Source organism: Anolis carolinensis, chromosome 1, assembly GCF_035594765.1.
Source record: "Anolis carolinensis isolate JA03-04 chromosome 1, rAnoCar3.1.pri, whole genome shotgun sequence".
In the NCBI taxonomy this organism is placed as follows: Eukaryota; Metazoa; Chordata; class Lepidosauria; order Squamata; family Dactyloidae; genus Anolis; species Anolis carolinensis.
The window spans coordinates 131,285,137-131,310,012 of NC_085841.1; the positions used below are offsets into that span (position 1 = coordinate 131,285,137).

Below are 24,876 nucleotides of genomic sequence, written 5' to 3' on the forward strand. Positions count from 1 at the left end.
AATATTTGGAGAATGACAGTCTGAAAAGTTGTGCCTCCATGTTGCTTGAAATGGAGGATAAACAGAATTCAAAATCATGGGGAAAACTTTCACAAGTGGCAGAGCTGCTCTATTTCAGAGTCTTGCCTTCCATGCACAGAAGGCCATGGGAACAGACAGCATAGGGCTAGTATGCCTTTCTTCTCCTGGTGAGACTTGTTTTGAGGAAAGAATGAAGAACAGTGTGTTATGTGTTAAAGCCAAGATGGTGTCATTCAGAAGAGGAAGACAGAAAGAAACAGGTCTTCCTCTCACCAGTCTAAGTGGTCACAATGCCTGCACACCGTGTATGTTGATTTTAGGTTGATACTTGAAATGTACTGATATATTGAAATTCAGCAATTAAATGGATTTGTGGCCTAAGATGAATTCATAATAGGCCCTGTTAAATCAAATTGGAAACCCTAAACCAAAGTTGACCCCTTGAATGAATCAGTCTTGTTAAGTCAATCTTTATGTTAGTTCCATTGATTAAATGAGCCTGTTCATGGTCAGAGTAAGGAGTGTATTTAGCCCAATAAATAACATGTTTTCATACAAATTTCCTTTCCAAGAACAATTCAGGAAGAGCCATGTCAAAGCAAACATTTTCCAAAAGCTTCCCTTGAAAAACAGTTGCTGCAGCATAAAACCTTATTAAATGAAGAAATGTGTTTGTTGCAAAGCCACTTTATTGTACATGATTTCATATGATGATGCATGTTTCACACATGCATTTGTGCTTACTTCTGATATGCTAATTTTGGATTCGTTAACCTTACGTGTTGACCTATTACTTGGTTCCCAAAAGTAATATGCCTTTCCCTCTTCGCTTAAGCGGTACTTCAATAAATTATATTAAGGATTAAGACCAGTTATATGGTTTGGCTATAAATTATTTACTGGGCAAGGCATGCTTAGTTAACACTGCTTATTTCAAAAATAAAATGCTGTTCTTTATTCCAGTTTGATCTTTGTGGAGAACTCTCTTATGTATCCCAGTGAAGGAACTAGCTTTTCATATCGAAGTAGTCCAGATGCAGGGATCCTAAATTACTTTTTAGCATTTTAAAGTCATCAAATCCTAAGAACCTATAACTGAATTTGGGCAACAGATACAGATGGATTAACTTGACAACAACATAACTGCAGGCTAGTTATCTACACTGTATTTTTAAGTCCAACGTGCAAAAAAACCCGAGGCCAGTCACAACTTCTCTCATTTTTTTCTTTGGCTCTATTGTTGTGCCCTTCTACTTGGAAGGGAGATAGCAGTAACATCATAGGTCACCAGAATACTATAGATGATCAGAATGCACTATGGCAAATTTGATTTGATTCATAACAGTTTATAGTACATTAGTAAAGCCATTTGGAATTTTGGAACCATATTTTATTTCAAAAAGAGTAGGTTTGAAATGTGTGTACATAAAGTAACAAAGAAGCTCTTGTGGGTATTCATAATTACATTTTAAGATACGTTCACCATTGATTTGGTTCAGACAATCATAGTTAAGCTTCATAAGCTGAAATATGTACAAGCCTTTTGACCATGCATCCTGCCATCTATGACCTCTTTTCAGTTCCCAGTGTAGCAAAGTAAAATAGGACAGGAATTATTCAATGAAACATAATTCCCACTTTCATCCAAGACAGAGAATTTTATTTTCAAGTTTCAAATTAAGCAGGGACCTAAACCATCTAAAGCAGTGGTTTTCAACCTGTGGGTCCCCAGATGTTTTGGCCTTCAATTCCCAGAAATCCTAACATCTGGAAAACTGGCTGGGATTTCTGGGAATTGTAGGCCAAAACACCTGGGGATCCACAGGTTGAGAACCACTGATCTAAACATTAATTTAAGTGGCTTGTTCCCTACGTAAAAAAACATGGTTTCCTAGTTTATACACAATGAGAAATGAGGGTTAACTGAAGACGTATGAAATTAATTGCCACAAGCCAGAAAGGGAGGAAAAGGACTGCTTACAATGCTTTTTAAATATATTTCGGCATATTAAGACTTCATAATTGTCCAAATGCACCACTGTATATATTACTATGGGGTCAAAAAGAGTAGACCGGGCCTTAAAAGTGAGTGGCTCAAAGGCTGATAGCACCTGTTTGTAGGTTTACAAGATTGGTGCTCTCATGTATGCTCAGACCACCAGGAAGCTACGCAACAGGTTTAAAAGGTCAATTTGTTTTTATTTTTTTCCACTTGATTGATCATTTATGTTGAGGAGCTCACAAAATTTGCGTGTATGTGTGTACACCTGTGTGCACTAAAACACATGGAATAAATTTTCTTAAGTGCTACTTGACAAGCATGTAAACAATTGCCTGAATGCACCATCCCTAACCCTCTCCCACCTAAATGTCATAATGGTCTAGAATGCATGTCTTGTATGAAGAGTCTGGCTAACGATTTCCAAGTACACAGACCACGCAAAGTGATAGGTTAAGACACCAAAACAAGGCCTGTTCTGGTATTCGGAATAGGACTAATTGGAGATCAGAATATATCCCTTGTACCAATTCTCCCCTCCTCCATTGACATTTTCTTTCCACAGAATCTGGACCTCTGAAAATCAGGGTTTCAGATTGCATGAAGAGATAGATTATATGTGTAGAGGATGCTGTCTAGTTCACACTAGCATTCTCTGCATGAGGAGAGTAATGGAGGAGATGGAACTAGCATTGGGGAGATGAAATTGTGGCTATTTTATTTATTTCGATTATTTATACCCCGCCCTTCTCACCCGAGGGGACTCAGGGCAGCTTACAAGTGGCAATTGATGCCGTTAACACTGTTATTTTGTGTATACTTACAAGCTGATTTACTGTAATGAGACTGAATATTTTTTTGAATTATATTGTAAAGGAATTAAAAGATTAAGTAGATGTTGGATTGGAGCAAGACCTAGTTTAGACTGACTGAAATAAATGGATCTTAAGTTAATCTAACTTCAGTACTGTTCCATTATCCAGGCGGAGACCAAAGGGGGGCCTAGACAGATAAACATAGTCCATTTTATGGGGGGTGGGGGTTGAAGGGATTACACCATTTCCTCTGTTTTCCTGTTATTCTTCCCACACGTATTGCCATTGTCAAAACAGCCATAGTTTATGAAATGGGTAGGGGGCATAACCAGCCAAAACAGGGAAAATGGTTTTCCTCTTTCAACTCCCCCCCCCCAATAAAATGCACTATTCTTCTCTTTCTAGGCCCTCAATATGTTCCAAACACGTTAAGATGTCTAGATAAACTCATGTTCAATATATATCTGTCACATTAACTATAGTAGCTGGTAGGAAAATGGAGGACTGCGCACAGAAAAACACAATAGTTCCATCTTGGGAATTTCACCTGTAACAGAAGATGTTTGAATCCAACTGTATTTTGTTAGATTACACAACATTTGGAGAAACCTTCAGTCACAGAATATTAAGGCATGAAGACATGAAGGTTAGAAAAAGCTTTGAAGTTCCTCAACAATATTGCTAAGATACCTTGTTTAAATGATGTTATATAAGAGGTCAGCTTGTCCTCTTCTTATGATAACATCTATCTCATATTGCTCTGGAAATTGCCTTCTTATAAATGAGTTTCAGTGTTGAACATGCCCATTGATACAATAACCTTACAAGTTAGATTGCTAATATTTTTCCTTTGCAACAGTCTTGAAAACAATCATATAAGTCATACAATCTCAGCATTAAATTAAAGCTAGCATCTTACCCATTTATTCTGCTTGCCTCTTCAGCTTACAAATCTCATTGCTTCCTTTGGGTTTAATGCAACTGCACTTAACTTGGTGGTGGGGGGAAAAATAAAATTTGCACAATGAAAATATCTTACATGATTTTTCTACTAATTTAGGAGCATACTGTGGCTAATTTTAACCACTTGACTTGGAATGTGCACTGCTTCTTACAGCTTGGAGTATATATGTTTAGCATGTTTTTATTTCTTTTTGCACAGTTTGGTGACTCTCAGCAACTCCGTCTTGTCCGTATTTTGCGGAGTACAGTAATGGTTCGAGTTGGAGGTGGATGGATGGCACTGGATGAGTTCTTAGTAAAAAATGATCCCTGCAGAGGTATGTTGAAATGTGCCTTTAGATATGAACATAAATTTTATTAACAATATATACATCTGTTTTCCTATATTAATGGAGAGAGCAAGATAGAACAATAACATCTCAACTCTGTACATCCCTAGCTTATTTAAACACTGAAGCACTTACAGTGTTCTGCTCATATATCTTCCTATTTTTAAGGACTGTATAGTGAAGAAACAGTTAAACTATTTTACATACATTTAAAAAATAGGCCATTCTAATTTTTTTAGCTTCCACTCCAGTGGGCCAAGAGAGCCATTGGAGACAGAAATCACACATTCAAGGAAAAAGGAGCTTCTAGGCCTCTTCCTCTGCCATTGCTTACTTCTGTTCCTCAGCTACTAGCAGTTACTTTTCTCTTGAAACTAGGAAGTATGGGAGCAGAGAGTGTAGGGGAGTCATCATCTCCATGGGAGTAGCATGTAGCTAGTTCCACAGAGAAAAGATAGAAGTGAAAGGAACTGGCTCTACCAGGGATTTAGGGCCAGCGATAGCTAATCTGTGAGATTATCAAATCAAATACTCAAAATTATTTGTTTTGAACTGGATTATATGAATCAACACTACCATATAATCCAGTTCAAAGCAAATAATCTGAATTTTATATGGCAGTGTAGATGTGGGACCTCAGGTTTCCATTTTTCCTGTTTGATTTATTTCAGTCTGTTTCTACATACGATTGGCAACTATATTAGTTAGTTTTCAGGCCTCCTCTTGAGTTTATTTGGGGCACTGATTCAGAAAACTGTAGATTGCATCGTCTCTAGTTTCTTAGATATGATTATCATGCTTATCTATAGTCAAGAAGTTGAAGACTGGTATATGGCATATGTTCTGTATCTCAAAAACTAGAGCTTATATGGGAAAACTGGGGGGGGGGGGGGGAATCCTAACCTTGCCAGTTCCACCTTCCATACAAAAAAGCAACACTTGCCCTCATATAGGCTTAAAAGAGATTATAATGTGTGATCACGTGGTGGTATTCTGGCCATGGAGCTGGATAGGAGGATCACTTTACTGAAACACCTTGTGAGGATTTCTCCAGGTTTCTGGGTTCGCCTCACATATTGTTGAGCATTATGATGTGTCTCAACCTGTGGGACTGGAAAGAAACAGAAAAACCTGAAAGTTTGGGGTGCGGGGACTAAAGGAAGAAACCATGGTGCTGGCAGTAGGTCGGAGTGTTTCAAGGAGGGATGTGAAGAGTATTAGCAATTTTATTACTTACTGAAAAAATATTTCCCTTGTGCAAGAGAGAAATCAATAGTTCTATTTAGAGTTCACAATGAAGTGTATTTTATGCAAAAATTTCAGCTGTTCGGGCAAAAAAGTTGGAAAAAAATTCTCCAAAATGTTTCAACGTTGATTGAAAATTCCTTCCATCTCCCTTGCTGATTTTTTTCTTAAAACCCTCATAATGCTTATTTAGCAAGCAAGATTGAAATAAGCAAATATTTGCATCTGTAGTTTCAAGTTCCTTATTTATGTCCTGGGGTACTGTAATGACCTAGTGAATGGATTCCCAGATACTTTTCTTTCCTGTGTGGAAAGTGTACTAACACCCAAATGCAAGCAAGTTGCTTAGCCCAGGACAGAATGCTCAAGGTGAATGGTAAGTAAAGGAGAAGGAGAATGTATCTATGCCTTATATAGGGAAATAATATAAGGAGCTTCATTGTTTTTCTCCCTGAGAATTTAGTGAAATTGTGTTTAGGAATGAAAAATTAGGTGGAAAATGTTCACTTGTAGCAAGCAATAAATAACTACAGATAATACTGCTGGCATTTAGTACTGTTTCTTCTCAACTATAATAAAAAGTGTTGTGAATAGGGTGCTGCACATATCAGCCTCATAAAGATCTACATGTGGATTTTACATTGTGTTGACCCATATACCACCCCCTGACTTATTTTAAAGGCTTGAAGCCATCTCATATATGCATTCTGTGCTTCAACATGAGCAGTCAGGATCAGAGTAATGTCTGGGAAACCTCTCCCTGACTGGGTGAACAGTGATGACATCAATGCCACGATTTGTGCGGGGTCCTGCTGCAGTCTCAGCGCTTCTATGGTCTGGTTGTGTGGAGATAGCAGCTGCTTCTCTGATCCTGTCTACTCACATTGAAACACAGAATGCCTGTATGAAGGGGTTTGAGGGCTTTAGGTGCTGCATGAAAAAGACAGGAATGCCAAACCCCAAAACGCGTGAAAAATCACACCTGAACATCTAAGAGAAACCTGCGAATACAAATGCCATATCTTGAATTCTGGCATTAAGCAGAAAGAAATAGAACTGTGACCCTATAATTGCTTCTTTGTGTTTGTTGCGATTAATTCTGGCTAGTCCATCTGTCATTTTATCTGATATAATTCAAAATACACCAGAAATAAGATTCCAGTTCTAACTAATGGGACATAAGAGAGAATGTTACAAGTACTGAGAAGAACAATTATTATTTGTGTGGGTCCCATGAAAATTATGCTTCTGTTTTAATTATATACTGTTTGAATCATGTTGTACATTCCTGCTGTACTGAAATAAGCAAAAGTATGCAAAAACAACTATAAACTCTGCATTGAAAATCTAGCTAATTTCATCACTATATCTTATATTCCACTTATTACTATGAACGTTAAGTATTATTAGCATGTAACAGAAAGTTAATCACATTTAGAAAATATTTCCTGCAGTAATATAATGAATTGGGATAATTTTATTTTCTTTTTTGACTTGATAAAAAGGCTATTGATGGTGTTTCCCTCCCATAGCTCTAATGAAACCCTATGTTGAAATGTAAATATTTGTGCAAAATGTAGATTCTGTTAAAGCACAAATGTGCTAAAAAAGAAAGCATGGTCAAAGAGAACGTATGTTTTCCATATGTTGTATCAAAACAGTTTCTAAATAGCTGCTTCTTATATGGATAATGTGATATTTTTTATTTAAGCCAGGAAAACAATATTTGCTGTATTTAAGTTGCAATAGCTTAAGGAGAAGTTTCAAGTTATACAAACATCAGTATATGCCACTGTGGGAGAATTTGGATTTTCCTGCAATAATTGATATGACTACGCTTTTTCTCACTTTCATAAAACACACACAAAATACAGATGCATTTTTGTGTTGGTTTTAAAATCATGGGTTCATCAGAAGTTGTATTTGGCATTTTTAAAAGCATTAAAATGGATTTGAAAGCAGTTTTTGGATGTTCAGTATATTGCAGGTACTTCATTTGCTGTATTCCAGATATACCTCCAAAGGGTGTAACACAGCTTTTTCGAGAAAAAAAGAAGGCAACCATGAGTGTGTTTTTCACTAGTAATTCCACAGAAATATTTAGCCCTATGTGGACTCACTGAGATAATATGCAATGGGTTGGGTTCAGTTGGTGGTGGTGGTGGCAGTCCTTAATGGCGGCTAGTTTCCATTTTGTTTAAACACTGTTATGGTATGTGACGTGCTCATTTCATACATATTAAAAAATTAAAACTCTCAAGATTACATTATTTGTTCCACTCGCATCTCTTTTTTATGTTGGCAGAGAAATTGTTTTTCATTGACAAATTGGGGGCTATCTGGAACTGAGATTACACTAGGAGTGTGTTCTTTTGCTTAAAGAGAACATGGTCTTGCTTAGGGACAGAGAAGGAGAACTTTTTGGTCACTTAAGATCTGTCTCTTGGCCTGCAGCTTTGAATCTCTTGCATATGCAACTGCTGTGATTGATTTCTTCTCCTGCTAACAGTTTTCTTTTAATATGACCCATATCCTGTGTCATTTTTTCTAGTTCATCATCATGGGAGTAAAATGTTACGTTCGGAATCAAACTCTTCAATTACCACTCAGCCTACTATAGGTTGGCAAACCCCTCTCTTTGTCTCTCCTATTCTTATTTTCTTTTCCATTTCTTTCCTACTCCACTATTTAATATATATAGCTATATATTTAACCAAATGCTTCACATACTACATTTTTTAGCTTAACACATGCTACACTGGCTGGTGCTTGGGAGCTTGCCTCTTAAATTTCCTTTGACACACTTGAAGAGAGTGTCTCAAAAGCAATTGTCATTAATACAGAGAAAGCCAAAAGCTAACATCTTTAACACATTTGACCCCCGTGGACAGTTTTCATGTTTGCCTCTCTACCTGCGTGTGTCTGTGCCCAGCATCCAATCACTTCTTTATAGTTTGGGAGTTTCTGTTTGTCATTGCATGTTGCCAAACCGCATTTCTTCTTAGTTTAGAATTAATATGGTTTATGCTTTTCTCTTAGAGTTTACTCATCCTAGCGAGCATCTTTTCCTGAATCATCTGAGCAGCAGTAGCGTTAGTCAAATGGGTCTTTGAATTGTGTCTGTGCATTGGTAACCAAGTAGCATGTTGAGCCATTCCATTTTGCTGATTCATGTCAATAGCAGTTCATCTTTGCTGGCATAAAATGTTAGATACGCATATTCCTGAAATGAATGGTTTTTGTCTCAAACAAATGCATTACTCACTAATGTGTTTGGTTTGTTTGGCCTGATTGTTGAGGCTAGGCACGGCCAACGGCCCGTGAGATGAGGCACAAAAATAATGAAACTTCTCAACCTATCTCTTTTACATGTTGCAGCAAAAGGAAGGACAAACATGGAGCTTCGCGAGAAGTTTATTTTGGCGGATGGAGCTAGCCAAAGTATGGCTGCCTTCCGGCCAAGAGGGCGCAGATCCCGACCGTCTTCAAGGGGTGCTTCGCCCAACAGATCCATGTCTGTGTCCAATCCTCCTGCCCAAGGAGTTCCCACGCCAGCTGTTGCTGTCAGCACACCCAAGGTAACAATTTTTGTGGGTAGCAGTTTTTTTAAAACGTAAGTCCAACCTTGCTGCAATTTGAAATATCACAACCCTAGAATAATTTGCCATAATGCTACCAAAGGGTAATTTTAATGATTTTATTTTTCAAAGAAAGCTAACATTGTTTATTGTCCCCCCTCCTCTTATAATTGCAGCGGTCATGCAAGACTGGAAAAAAACATGTAAGCTAATTAGAACAAGAACAAACTTTTTAAAGAAAAACAAACATTCCCCCTTCCACTGCATTAAAAGTCACACTGACATTCTCTTCCATATGTAATGCTTGTTGTCCATTATTCCTGCCTTGTTTCGATGTCTTTTCTTTTTTTGGCTTTTACTATGAGATTCATTTTCCATAATCTGATTATTCCTTTCCATGGCATTGTTTTCCATCAACTGCTCTTCATACTTGTGATTTGCCATTGTTTCATACAGACACCCCATCATTTAACACGCAACTATGGTAAACCATGGTTGATAAACAGCAAAACGTCATCACCATGTAAGCCACCAGAGTGCTCTGAATATCAAGTGTCATCCACAGAGGTACAGTAATGGATGGATATTCTAGTCTAACAACATGTTCTGCACTAAAACTATCTATCTTACCTAACAGTCACTACACTTCCTCATCCAACTCTGCTGTACCTTACATATTAACGCACTCTCTTTGTTTTCAGCCTTCTATCCACCAATTTTATTTTCTCTTTTCTCAAAGCTATAAATTGATGGATTGTTTTAAGTATGCCTGTATTCTATTTTGTTTAAGCATGTCTTAATTATAAATAAACAACTCCCTAAATGTGAAAACTCAGTTTTATATAGGACTGCAGAAATCTCATTTCCTTGAGATAGATAGTAAAATTATATATGGTGTTCTGCTACCTTCACGTTCTGCCTGAAATACAGGCAGATTTCTGATGTTCCTATATTAACATGAAGTGAGCCCAGTACTCTTTTATCTGCTTGTATCTCATTGATGTATATGAGCAGTAGATTTATTTATAGCACAATCATACACAGAGTTAAGTGCACTGAAATGATAATTTGTGCACATTCATCTCTGGTTGGTTTGTGACATTATTTGTTTATTTATCTTCTCTTTATGCTTGTCAAGGAAAATTATGTTCCAAGGCTTAAGATAGGAAATGACATTAATGTACAAATTCAAAATTATAACCTCTTAGCTTGCAGTCAAACAAATTGCCAGGTGGCCTCCGCAGATGATGTTAAAAAGTGTTGTTCGACCAACAGAGAGGGAGACATTTATGCCTCTGGTAACTTCAAGAATACTGGCAGGATGTTCTCCAAGGACCTTTACCATATTGGGATATACTCCGTTTCCGAAACTCTTCGAACGTGATTCCGAACGAGTCCTATCATTTGTTCGATTCCATCAGGAATCCGTTGGAATCCATCTGCGAAATGTCACAGAAATCGAGTAATTGCAACAGGGAATTCTAATTCTGTTTTTTGATTTAATACAGTTTTGAGGCACTGTTTTTACACATGATCGTAAAATCAACATGCATCCTGTCAGCTAAAATCTCGCGAGAACAATAGTTTGAGAGTTCCAGGCACAATATTAGAAAAATAAAAAGTGATGTAGGGAGACATCGACATTCGAATGGATTGGGAAGATCCAGCCTTCCGTATTGTGATGTAGTATTTCCAAAACATAAGAATCCGGTGTGATGGGGTCAGTATCCATCCCGTCTGAATACAGCATGCATCCAGTCTGGAAAAAAAAATATGGGATGCATACTGATATAACCAGAGTATATCCCAATGTGAGAAGTTCCCGTGTAAATGAAACGTGGTTAAAGCATGGAGAGTAAATTTGGGAGGTTGTGTGAGAGAATCTGCCAATCCCTTGTATCCACAAATCCCAGCACTGGTATTAAATGGAGGACAAATTGGATGGTGGGCTGGCCTTCCACTTTCTGGAATGACCACTACAAGTTAGAAGGATTTAAGATATACACTTTACTTCACTAGAGACCTGATGCTGCCCCACTGGATTGCTTTCCTACAATGTACTAGGAACAAATCCAAGATCTAGCTTGGCAAGACTTCCGGAGGATAAGGGATCCATAAATTTAGGAAAACCTTTAAAAAACCTTCTCTTTTTGTTCTTATGGTTATGTGAGGTTGTGCAAGGTTTGATTTGATAAGAGAAAAATCTATGGGAATCAATGGATTTTTCTTGTCATGTAGATGAAATCATATAATAGAGTACTTCTACGTGATCACAGAAAATACTGTTGTTATTGTGCAATTGAAAAGGAAACATCCATCTTTCATGTTTTCTTTCTGACTGTTTATAACACTAACCTTACAACATTTCTGTGTTACTTTGATTAATGAAAAGAATGTATATAGCTGTCCTATTACTTCATACTTCCATATTTCATATGTCTTCTGATAGCTGAATATAACTAGAATATGTAATAATACTTCAGTCTATCTAGAAAAAAATCATATTGAAGGTGAGGGAAAGACTGGAAAAACTAGGCATGTACAGACAGTCCTCAAGTTACTAACAAGAAAGGTTCTGTAGATTTGTTCTTAAGTTGAATATGTATGCAAATCGAAACAGGCACATTTCTTAAGTGTAACTCCTGCCAGATATAGATTTTCTTTAGCTTTGGATGGCATAGGAAAGAATTAATATCCTTGTGGTGTTTATTTTGCTGTTTGTGCTCCTGTTTAGAAGATTTCACCACATTTTCTGTTCTTGTGATAACTGGATTTTGAAAAACTGGCCTTGTTGTGGAAACAAGGATTAGTGAGAAAGCTTCAGTGGAAACACATTTTCTCCATGATAATAACTCTCTCAGGAGTAAATTTCCCTTCCTGGGAGTCGATTTCTCTCACTTCCTGTTGTCTCACCCCTGTTCTTAACTATGAGTTGTTTGTAAGTCGGATGTTTGTAACTCTGACTTCCTGTATTAGAGACACTAGCCAATAATTTCATTTTCCAGTCAGGCTGAAATGTATTTATAGAGCAAGGATGGGAACCTTGTGACCTTCCAGAGGTTGATAAAGGTTAAATACCATGAGCCCCATCCAGCATTATCAATGCCCAGAAATGATGAGCACTGTAGTCCAAAAACACCCGGAAGGCTGCAGATAACCAAAGCCTTGCTGTGTTTCCTTGATGACTAAATACTAGTATGTTCAAAGTAACTACTTTGCATTGCATTTTTTACTTGATTTGAAACACAATTTCTAAGAGAACTTGGAATATTATATTTAAAACTTTTTGCAGATAGTATTCAAAGAATCATGTCATCCTGCCATTTCTCAACAACAACCATGCCATGCTTCACCAAGACTTGTTTCGTGTTTTGGATGCCCAGAGAACCTTATATATATTTCTTATGTCAGTTTTACTCACTGAAAATTAGTATATTAAAAAAGAAAGCTTAATAAGATAGATGCATTGGCTCTAGCCTTAATTATATTTAGAACAGATCTATTTTAAAAAAATCAGTGAGGGAAACAGTGGAACTTAAGTTTATAATGAGTTGAGAGTCATGGTTTCAGTAGGTCTGCTTTAAATATGACTCCAGTTTGGAGCCAACCCCAATATCTGTTATTTTGTCAAATATTAAATAGGCAGCTCACTGAAATCAAGCAAACTTGCAAAATGGACCTATTTAGTGAATTAAAGTAGAAGCAAGAATCCATTTATGTATGTTCCAAGGACATAGCTATGTTCATGATTTGAAGAAAAATAAAATAATCTTGTAGAGAATGAGCAATTGATTATGGATTAATATTTAATGTATTAGAGTTCACTTCTTCAGATGCACATTGCCAGGTATGTTCGTCTTGACATGTAAGAGTGTGCTTGTTATTCATGTGGATGTACTTGCCCATAAGGAGCTGAATGCTAGAAAGCAACAGAGAAAGAAGAGAAGCTGCCTCTATATGAAAAATATAGTGTCTTACATGTGCTATATATTATTACTGTTTGGTTCTGTTTCCAACCCATTACTAAAAGCCCTGAGATCACCTTGTGACATAGCTTTTCCTTTGCCTTGCATGTCCAAAGGAAATCAGTGTGGATGGAATCCTAAATTCAGCTCTGTTCAATAGACAGCATAACACATTTATTTCATTCGGTTATTCTTGTATCCTACAGGGAACGCCAATACAGGGAAGTAAACTTAGATTGCCAGGATATTTGTCAGGGAAGGGTTTCCATTCTGGAGAAGACACTGGTCTAATTTCAACAGCAGCTACACGAGTCAGGGCACATTTTCCAGGTGAGTGCTAAACATGGAGTGAAGTGCTCCTAGGAAACAACTACTTCGTACAATAAAATGGGAAAAATTGGTTGCCATAAATTTACAAGTTGATACTAGGTAGTGACTGACACCTATTTGTATGACTGGATATGATCAAATAGTACTTTCCCAGTGTGACTACATTGCTAGTGACATTTCATTGGGAGACTTTTAATGTAAGTGAATTTGCAGATAGACTTCACAACCCAAACCTTTCCTGTCCCTGCTGTTCATAATTGTTTTTGAGTGGATAATAGCACTGCATTATGAGATTCATTTGAGTTTCAACCCTTTACACTGCTAGAATGTAGGCTATCTCCTTGTAACACAAGATAAGCTAAATTATATGGGATGTCCGCCTTTAGGACTCCTATATATAGATGTTATTGCAGTTTAGTAAGACATTGACCCTATTGAACTTCAGATTCCCACTAGAGCTGAAATGAATGTGCAATGCAAAGTTAGAACTGTATATTGATGTATGTATTGGGTAGTACAGTAGAGTCTCACTTATCCAAGCCTCGCTTATCCAAGCTTCTGGATAATCCAAGCCATTTTTGTAGTCAAAGTTTTCAATATTTTGTGATATTTTGGTGCTAAATTCATAAATACAGTAATTACAACATAACATTACTGCATATTGAACTACTTTTTCTATCAAATTTGTTGTATAACATGATGTTTTGGTGTTTAATTTGTAAAACCATAACCTAATTTGATGTTTAATAGGCTTTTCCTTAATCCCTCCTTATTATCCAAGATATTCACTTATCCAAGCTTCTGCTGGCCCATTTAGCTTGGATGTGAGACTGTACTGTATTTGGATACCAGAAGCAGCAGTGGGTAGTATGAGACATTCTAGTTGTTGTCCAAAACACTTTTGTTGTGGTTTTGTACCCTCAAGTCATTTTCAGTCTTCTATCATGATATTTTCTTGACCTCTCCTGAGATCCTCAGGAGAGGCCCTTCTCTCGGTCCTGCCACCATCGCAGGTGGGAACGAGAGAGAGGGCCTTTTTGGTGGTGGCCCCACGGCTTTGGAAATCTCATGCTAATGAGGTACGATCAGCCCTCTCTCTCCTGGCCTTTCGTTCGCAAATTAAAATCTTTTCTGTGGAGCCAGGCTTTCCCAGATGAATGAAAATAGGCACTGCCAGTCTGATAATTTTTTTTATAATACTTGACAAATAACTTCAGTGGCTGGCGTTTATGGATATCTTTAAATGGTGCTAGCTGTAAGTTTTTAAAATTGTTAATTGGGTTTTTATATCGGAATATGATGTTTTAATTGATTGTGTATTGCTGTCTGATGTATTTGTATGAATGTTATATGTTGTACACTGCTTTGAATCCCCACCCACAGGAGAAGTGGGATAGAAATGAATAATAATAATAATAATAATAATAATAATAATAATAATAATAAAGATTTGTTCATCTTTGCCTTCCACTGAAACAGATAGAGTGTATTACTTGCCTAAGGTAGATTTCTGTGGCTGAGTACGAATTCGAACCTGAACATAAGAGTCATAGTCCAGTGTTCACACCACTACACCACATTGGTCCTAAAAAGCATTTAAAGTGAATTCTATTGGACAGTTGAGTGCTTCACTCCTAGCAGACTACTGTGACAATCACGTATGTAGCTGGCTGTCATCTTTACACATATAAAGTGCAGAATGTTAGATGTATCCAAGAGTCATGGGCATTGTAGTGATTGGAGCAATCCTTGATCAAACAGATTTTGAACAGCCCATGGGAGCACTGTGAACCTTGGAAGATACTACTTGCATTCGAAGTGAATTCCAGATTGGATACATTGTCATGAGTTGGAGGTGACAGGTGGGGAAATCTGCTCAAAGCAGCCCACCTCATTCTCCCATTGTAACAGCAGTGGATGTTTCCTCCCTTCTTTTGCAGACACCAGAAAAACACCAAGCAGACCTGGAAGTCGGGCAGGAAGCAAAGCAGGCAGTAGAGCAAGCAGCCGCCGAGGCAGTGACGCATCGGACTTTGACATTTCAGAAATCCAGTCTGTGTGCTCAGATGTGTCAGAAACTGTTCATACCCCTATCAGGCCGACACCACGGCCAAATTCTCGGTCAGCATCTGGCAAGCCTTCCAAAATTCCAACTCCACAAAGAAGATCACCTGCTAGCAAAGTAGAAAAGGCCTCCAAGAGATAATGTGTTTGGCTCACCGAGGTCTTCTCCTCCCCCCCCCCCCCCGTGCATTAAATATTTAAGTTTGTAAGATGTAAAATATCCTGTAGAAATTATTGTGAAATATTACAAGAATTGGATTTTTAATTTTGCAGATGGCCTTATTTGTGTATTTGTCTTGTTTATTTTTTGTGTATAAGTTTTGTCAATTTTTGTTCATTTGTTTATGCCATATCCTATGTCAACAGAGGATTTTTTTTAATGTAAACTAACGGTTGTTTGCAGTAACATGTAGAGAGAGAGAGAGAGATCACTAAAAGCAATTACTGAATGTACAGTTAAGTCTTTGCGTCCCAAGTCAACATGGCCTGTCACTTTTCCATTAACAGTAAATGATACCTCATAATGTTGTCTTAATAAAACTGAAAGACATCAGGCAAAATTATGTATTTCTAGCTAACAGAATGGAGCCTGCAAAAAGAGTAGCAGGGACACTAAAGAATAGAAGACACGGTTCACACAGCAGTTAATCCAACAGCATCTTCCAGGGAATTCACAGAGACAGTTATTTAAAGAGCACTTGCCAATTCTACACTCCTCCAATATGTTACAGCATTATCAGTGTCATTGCTTTAGAAGAAGGCAGACACAACCTGGATACTGTAATAGAATTATTACACTTGCACAAGAATGACAGTATAATCTGCATTCATGTCAATTTTTGTTTGCTTGAGTGGATGATATCTATATCATTGGACTCATTTTATATCAAAGCAGTTTTGCTTGCAAAAAGAAAAGAAGAAACACTACGAAATAAACCTTGTCCCTTCTCTTCGTTGCTATTGTATTCCTTATATCCCAGGGAGATACATGTTTTGTGTCATGTTTACAGTATTATGAAATCTGACAGTTCCAGACAGTTACTTTCAGAATGAACTTCATTGTAATTTCCCCCCGTTTTCCGCCACATTTCAAGCAATTTACTGTGTTCCTTTAATAAAACAACATTTACATATCGGATGATATAATATGCCATTCCTGCCTTTCTCTGAGAGCTTTATACTGTTGTGCTAAGTATAGAAGAATGCTAAGCGATCGATGCAATGAATCCATGGTCAGCAGGAAGCAGGGTCACTCCTTTAAGACCAAAGTAGTTGACCTGGAGTCTGGAGAAGATGAGAGCTAGTTTTCTCAAAAATACTACAGGCAAAGTGGAAGAGTTTTAATGCGTGGGTGAGAGAGTGATGGAGGGAGGAGGAGTTTAGGTTTGTTCAGCACTGGGGCAGATAATGGGACAAGTGTGACCCATACTAAAGGTACAGGCTTTGAACAAGGATGGATTTGCAACATTAGGAAAGAATGGCAAAACAGCTTTTAATACGGCACCAAGGGGAAACCAAAAGGATCTGTGAAGCGTATGGTTCAAGCTGAGTCATCCCTAAGCAATAAAGTGAAAACATTTCTGAATCCTTAAATGGGGACAAGGGGAAAACAAGCCATGAGCGTGCCTTTAAAAACAACAGCCAACTAAAGAAGTCTTGAATTGTAATATGTATATAGTACCTGAACCAAACACCATCTGAACCAAAACAGAGGCTTCATTTTTAAGAGTAAAGAAAGCTGTAATGAGAACTAGTGAAACAGAGGGAACTAATAGTAAACAGTGTGAATGAAGTTCATTACATTCGCTCTTCTTTTTCTGTTAGCAGATCTTTCATGCTCACCTATAGAGAAAGCAAAGTTTTCTTTTTATATGTGGTAATCATAGGAGCCCCCGGTGGTGCAGCAGATTAAACCGCTGAGCTGCTGAACTTGCTGACCAAAAGTTCAAATCCAGGGAGCGGGGTGAGCTCCTGCTGTTAGCCCCAGTTTCTGCCAACCTAGCAGTTCGAAAACATTCAAATGTGAATGGATCAATAGGTACCGCTCCAGCAGGAAGGTAACGGCGCTCCATGCAGTCATGCCGGCCACATGACCTTGGAGGCGTCTACGGACAATGCCGGCTCTTTGGCTTAGAAATGGAGATGAGCACCAACCCCCAGAGTCGGACTCAATTATACTTAATGTCAGGGGAAAACCTTTACCTTTTACTAATCATAGGATTATCAGAAAACAGGATTTTATGGCAGAAATCCAATCGTTATTACCATCTAGACAAGACCCATTGAATCAACTTGGATGGGAACATGGAAAATGAGAACTAGAACTTCCATGGAAGTCACATTTGAATTTAGCCCTAAATCACACTCTCTGGAGCTAAATCCAAATCTTGTCCTGGGAACTCATGACCGCTCAAATCAGGCTGAATTTTAGTTGATAACAAATTGGACACAATTCCATCTAGATACTGCTTACCATCTTTGACTACTTTGGCTTCAGAAACTGGTCAGCCCCTTGCTTCTGTGTATTGGTTACATTTTCCTCTGTGGTGTGCAACATTTCTTTGCAGTATTTTTGTTCAAATTCCGAGATTTGTTTCTCAGTTTGGATTTTGTCCCGGAGTAAAAAAAAACAAGCAATAATTCCTACCAAACAGATGGCTGTTTGTCATTTCTGAACTGTTGGTGAACTTGGTAAGCTTAGAACGATGCTATTGTTGTTGTCAAGGTTGTTCAGTACAGCTGCCCACTATTTCTGTATGGCTAGAAAAAGAAGCAGAGCCCAGATTTGATTATTGTTTCCTACCATAGTTCTCTGAAGCATCAGTGGAGTAGCCCCTTAGTTTTTAATGAACCTTCAATGGAATGGTCTATATGATTCTTTTTTCCAATACTTTGTGAAATACTGTTTTGGATATCAGCTTTATTCATTGGAAACTGGGTTCTTCAAACAGTTTTCTAATAAGGGAGTTAGGGCCGAGATGTTAAATCTCTCTAATAATTTTGTAGAAGATGGACTTTATTATTTCCATGAAAAGCAACACTTGCTGTTTTATCCAGCTATTAAAAGAACAGAACCACTCTCCTTCATTTCACCTGGAAACCCCAAAAGGAAACCATTCTTTGTTGTATGTGAACTCAAGGTGCATCTACACAGTATAATTAGTCCAGTTTGACACTGCTTAATTATCATGATTCAACACTATGGATTCATGTGAATTGCAGTTTGGTGAGGCAACAGCACTCCTTCATAGAGAAGACTAAAGGCCTTGTAAAACTAGTTTCCATGATTACATTGCATTGAGCCATGGCTGTTAAAGTAGGAGCAAACTGCATTATTTCAACCAAACATTTCAGCCACTAAACATGGATGCACCGTAATACGTGTAAAAAACTCTTTCGCACTATTTGCTGTAAATGCCTTTTCTTATATAGAGCTTTTCTTCTTGCCAAGAAAGTTGTAATGTATGATGGTGAGACATCGTGTTATTCATAAAGGATTTGTTTGATCTGTCTGGGTTTTTAAAAGCTCCTTCCAACCCTCTGAGGTCACAAAGAATGAATCCAAATTGAAATTCATGGCTGTAAGTCAAAAGACGTTCTATCCTTGCCATAAAATCTGGTGCTATGTGGGACGATGTCATTTTATGCTCTATTACAAAGGCAGGCAGGCAGCCATCATCAAGGAAATCGAGGGTTTACGTTAGTACTGTATCTTTCCAACATAGTTGCCATTAATTGAACTTGGCAGTCAAAAGAGCAAAGAGAGATCTTCACCTCAAGATCTTCACCAGATTGCACTGCTGCAGAAAGAAGCTGACTAGCTTTAACTCGAACCATCTCCTTGCTGGGGAGTATTGTTTCTCTCTCTATGATTTCCTTGACATGTGGCAAAAGTGCAAATGTAAAGCATTTGCGATGACACGATCTCCAGCTATTTCAAAGTGAGGCCTAGCAAATTACCAGAAAACTGCAGACTTCTGAATGTGGCTGTCCTCCTAGGCAGTCTTGGTTTACCTCAGAAATGCTTTGATGCTTCCAGCAAACAGGACTAACAAACTCCGCTCTGTTTTCATGGCGGAAAGAACCTAAATTTGATTTTTGTTTGCAGAGTCCCTGATTACATCTGGCTATTTTCACAAAATCCAGCTGCGGGATATATGTTGTAAAATGACTGGCAAATAGGGCATCTGAAAGCGTTAGCGCTTCTTTCCGTTCTTAGGAATTCAGGTTTTCTGGTTCCAACTTTGTCTGGTTCTGGCTGAGAGTTCGTCTACACTGTGGAATGAATGCAGTTTGGCACCACTTTTAACTGCTTTAGCTCAACCCATGATCTAAAATAAAATTCAGATAAAAATTACCCAATACGAAGTGTTGTGTAAAGTACTGGGGAGAGAAAGCCCAGGATAATGTATATAATAAGTATGCAAACTCATACTAGATCATGCAGCCATGTACATTAGCTCAAGAGCTCAAGGACTGTATAATTAAAGACAGTTCTTGCCTTTCATGTGAAGAGAACAGACCTCCGCAACTAACTGGGATTCAGCTAAGATCTTGGTGTCTGCTGATGTTTCCTTTGAAGATGGGGAATGGACATAGATGGTTTGGTGTCCTACCCACAGACAGACCCACAAGGCAAGATATTGGTTTGAATCCCAGATGCTATGGATTTACAGTGGGTGTAAGCTCCCCCCCCCCCCCAGACTTTATGTGTAAACTCAGCAAAGATACATATCTGGCTAGCCACTGTTCAAAGCAGGATGTCAGATTTGATGGGTCTTCATTCTGATCCATAATGACTTTTCAGTAGTTTTTAATGAAGTCCTCAAAAAAAGATATGGTAGAACTGCACCTTGATGTTGGGTTTTGTCTTTCGTCTGATTATGAGCTGTCCATATAAACCACCAACCTCTTAGGACACCAAGTTATGGAGAACTGCCTTTGTTAATAGGAGCTGCAGCATTCTGTGGATGATTATGGACAGAAATCATTTTCTAGAAATGCATCTATAATATAGATCTAATGCATTTTAACACCATTTTATCTGCCGTGGCTCAATGTTTTGGAATCATGGGGATTGTAATTTTACAAGGACTTTAACCTTCTCTGCCAAATAGTACTGGTGCCTCACCAAAGTACAAATCTCACAATTCCATAGCATTGAGGCATAGTACTTAAAGTGGTGTCAAGCTGTATTCATTCTACAACATAGAAACACGCTACGTTGCAGACACATTTTGTTAATGCAGAATAGCTTGCTCAAGGCTGTTTTATTTCTTGATTTCAGTTTGTGGAAACTCACCCAAACTGTCCTGTCTTTAGTCACCAAAACTGTTTTTCTTCTCATTCTCAGCCTGGGAAATGTTCACCTATGGATTTTTAGGACTCCTATCCCATCAACCAATCATGACGTGAAATTTAAATTTAGGAGAGCATCAAATGAGCGTTCTGCTTTTTCTCCCTATGTGAAAATAACGTAATAGAACATGGATTAGCCAAACTATTCGGCAGATAGTCCCTTTGGTCTTTGACTCATCTAGTTCTGCACTGATACATAGGCAACTAGAAAGCTTAATCTTGTGTTGTCGAAGGCTTTCATGGCCGGAATCACTGGGTTGCTGTGAATTTTCCAGGCTGCATGGCCATGTTCCAGAAACATTATCTCCTGACATTTTGCCCACATTGATGGCAGGCATTCTTAGAGGGTGCCACCCCTAGATGTGGATGAAACATCAGGAGATAATGTTTCTGGAACATGGCCATGCAGCCCGGAAAACTCATGGAAACAGAAGCGTAATCTTGTTTTTCATCATTAAACATCATTATAAATCTGGTCTTAGGTCTAAAAACTCAGAACTTTGCATTTTCCCAGCCTCGCTATAAATAGTTGGTACATGAATTGTTTTTTTATATATATATACTTAGCATTCATCACTCTCCCAACAGGGAAAATGACCCAAATCAGAATATTGAACTTTTCCTCCAAGTACCAAAGAAATGCCATGCATACAGAACACAGACCCCATTAATTTTCTCTTCACGTTTGTCTGCATCTATGTGAGTGCATGTGTTTGTTTTAATTTGGCCATCCTGTGCTAAGAACAGAATCATGTTTAGAAGAAGGTCTCCTCAGTGGCTTAGGAAAATGTCAACACGGCCAGACTAGAGTTTCTTTCCAAAGTGCATGATGCATCGGAATAGCCACAATGGAACAAATGGGACTGTGTCACATAGATCTTGGAGGTCAAATCAATATAAGGACATCACTTTAGGAGGCTTAGCCGGAAATCTTGTTGTAGGGTTTCTTTGGGGGGAAGGGTTGGAAACACCATCTGCCAGCAGTGTCATTTGCATAACCATCATCCCCAGGAGCATGCCAGATGGCACCTTGTTAGCCACACTTATTTGGATACAATGTTCAGTTTTGTTTGGTTAACCCTCAGGGAGTTGGATGCTTTTTCACACACAGGGGATTTTGTATAAAGGACTAATACCCTCCCGTCCAAGTTCTGTTTCACAAGCTTTCTGCTATAATGCTCCTCCAAGAGACTGGCCAATATTTTAACAGAGCTTGAACAAGTTACAAATTTGTAACTGAGGATTTTGAGAAATATAGTCCAACAAAGGAACTTTCTCAGGTTCCGGTGTTTAGATTGGGACAGGAATAGAATGAGTAGGTTGCTTGATGTTGTTTTCATTTAATGACCTGCTGGAGTTTGGAAAAGTTTCTTTTTGGATTATAACTGAATTTAACATAATTAAACATGGCAGCCAAATACCTCAAAACGTTACAAACATTTTGATATCTTTACTCAGTTTTAGCTAATACGTTTCTTCTTCTATTGATGAAAATGCCCATGACCCAGCTCTACATCAATCTAAAAAAATGTTAGGAATACTTTCCATTTTGCAGCCACTGCCATATGAGTCAGGAGTAAATCTGAACAATAAATGCTACAATTGTTAAGTTTATTCTGCACTCAGATTCTTATTTCTATGAATCACAGGCCTTATGATAACAACACTCTGATCATGGCATGCAAGGATTAACTGATCTGTAGCAGTGATGACTTAATTGTATTTTTCATTAGTAACCAAGTGTATTTCTCTAAATGTCAGCTCAAAACATTGTTTCCCGGTTAACTTGTAAAGCAATTCAGCTGTATATAACACTGTGTATGACTTCACTTTATGATGATCCTTCCTTCCCAAACAGAGCAGTAGCTTGAATAATCAGTAGAAATACAGGGTGTCTGTTGTTTCTTGGAAATAGATTCAACTTTTAATATCTTGATGAAGGTGAGCTTTCAAGTAGTTGTAGCTTCTCCAAATGACCCTTTTCCAATTCTCATGTCTGCCAGAAAAATGTGATATCCTATTTACTACTGTATGCAGCATAGTTTGAAGATGTTAATTATTTGGACTCCAAACTCCCAGAATACCCTGATCAAAATAGTGAGAGATTGTTGGACTTGCAGTACAACATCTGGATTACCGCAGTTGTCCACCCTTGTATTAAAGGCAAAACATTCAGCAATGACAACAAAAATCTCAGATAAGAATGACCATCCGGTGGGGTTGAACCAGGTTCATCCAGACTGAATGGTCCAGCAACCTGCTAATATGGTAGGCAGTATAGCTATCCCCAGGGTAGGTTTGGAGTAGTGCTACTCAGGACCAGCCTTGGATTAAAATGCATGTCTCGATGTGCCCACAGCTACAGAAAGATCACCTAGCACAAAATCCATTTTTTCCCCCTGGGCAAGCTATATTGCATCATTTACTGCAGCTACTGTGCCTCAACCCAACACTTAAAATCTATTCTTTCACTAGCCCTCCTTCACAGTCTCCTTTGTGGAGAGAATAAGTGGGGTGTAATTAAACATAATAATAACAATAATAATAATAATCTTCTATACACATCATAAAAGTCAAAATATGTATGTGAAAATATGTATCTCCTGCCTCCACAAACAGCTATAGCTTCCACTACTCAGAAAACATCAGTGGCCCTCCCTCCAATGACATTGCAGGTTATAGTGAGCACCATGAAGTGACCTCCACAAACACCATACTGCCCATCACCCAAGTGAAGGCTTTCATTCGAGGACAATTCCATCCTAGATTTTATATGTTTCCTCCACTGTAAACATCCCAGTGTTCATTACTCTCTCCATTGGTGTGGAATTTGCATGACCCCGCCCACTACCCTTAACCTTTCCCTTAACCCTTTCCTGTTCTTTTCTATGGCACACATCTAACAGAGGAATTGATCAGCAACTGAACATACTGGAGAGGTTTGGGGAGAATTCACTATGATTTATAGGAGTTGTAGGTACTGGGATGTATAGTTCAACTGCAATCTAAGAGCACTCTGAACTCCATCAACAATGGACCTGAAACACAGAACCCCCATGACCAAAAAAAATACTGGAGGTCTTTAAAGGGATTTATAGGAGTTGTAATTCACCTATATCCAGAGCGCACAATGAACCCAAACAATAATGGATCTGGACTAAACTTGGCATGGCGGGTTTTGAGGGGAATTGGCCTGGATATTTTGGAGTTGTAGGTACTGGGATGTATAGTTCACATTCAATGAATGAGCGCTCTGAACTCCACCAAAGATGGAATTGGAACAAACTTGGCACACAGAGCCCGCATGACCAGCAAAAAATACTGGAGGTCTTTGGGGAAAATTCACCTTGATTTGTGGGAGCTGTAGTTCACTTACATGCAGAGAGCACTGTGAACCCAAACACTGATGGATCTGGACCAAATTTGGCATGCATACCTGATATGCCAAAATTTGATTACTGGAGGAGTCTGTGGGAACTGACCTTCTTTTCTGGGAGTTGTTGTTCACCTACAACCAAAGAAACTGTGACCACCACCGATGATGGACCTGGACAAAACTGGACACACAGAACTCCCATGACTAACTCAACCTATTGGAGGGATTTGAGTGGACTGACTCACCATAGTGGAAGTTGCAATTTACTCTGCAGCCAGAGAGCACACTGAACCCCACCCATGATGCATCTAGAGCAAACTTGCCCAACATAGCAAAGTACTGATGGAGTTTCTGAGGATTAACCTGGCATCATGTCAGTTTTAGATGTCACACATAACCTTATGCATTTTGTACAATTAAAAAATTGACTTTTTCAAATAACCTGGGCAATACCAGGTACCTAAGCTAATAATAATAATAATAAGCACTGCAGAAGAGCTTTCAGACAGAAGACAAGCAAAGGTGGGGCTGGATTAATTTCCTGTGAAAAAGTATGTTGTAAAAGGTGTTAATGTGGGATTTGTGTATTGATAGTTGAAGAGAGCCCAATTTGTGGTACTCAACTCAGGCAGGGGGAAATCCTTTTTTAATCCCACCGCTGCCTCCAATTGAGGAGATGTGCGCGCGTGTGAGAGGGAGGGATGGAGGATGTGTGAATGTATGACAGGGAGGATTTAGTGGATAAGGAAGGATAACAGAACTGATGGGTTTAAATGAGTAGAGATGGTAACTTATATAGGAAAGTACAGTAACTTATATAGATAGGTACGGTA

The 24,876-nt window shown here is 38.4% G+C and overlaps 1 protein-coding gene across 25 annotated transcripts in view; it reads left to right on the forward strand.

The window, feature by feature from the left end:
• The window catches only part of dst (dystonin), a 448,648-nt gene extending 432,201 nt beyond the window's left edge, over positions 1–16,447 (forward strand). For 16 of the 25 annotated variants that reach the window (XM_062982326.1, XM_062982334.1, XM_062982310.1 and 13 more), the window contains 6 exons: positions 3,998–4,115; positions 7,924–7,992; positions 8,751–8,950; positions 9,407–9,517; positions 13,122–13,245; positions 15,186–16,447. In XM_062982326.1, the coding sequence (XP_062838396.1) occupies positions 3,998–4,115; positions 7,924–7,992; positions 8,751–8,950; positions 9,407–9,517; positions 13,122–13,245; positions 15,186–15,451 (888 nt within the window). In that variant the 3' untranslated portion in view covers positions 15,452–16,447. The remainder of the gene's footprint in view (positions 1–3,997; positions 4,116–7,923; positions 7,993–8,750; positions 8,951–9,406; positions 9,518–13,121; positions 13,246–15,185) is intronic. The other 9 variants (XM_062982385.1, XM_062982394.1, XM_008118653.3 and 6 more) reach the window with 2 other exon arrangements.
• The last annotated feature ends 8,429 nt before the right edge of the window (positions 16,448–24,876 follow it).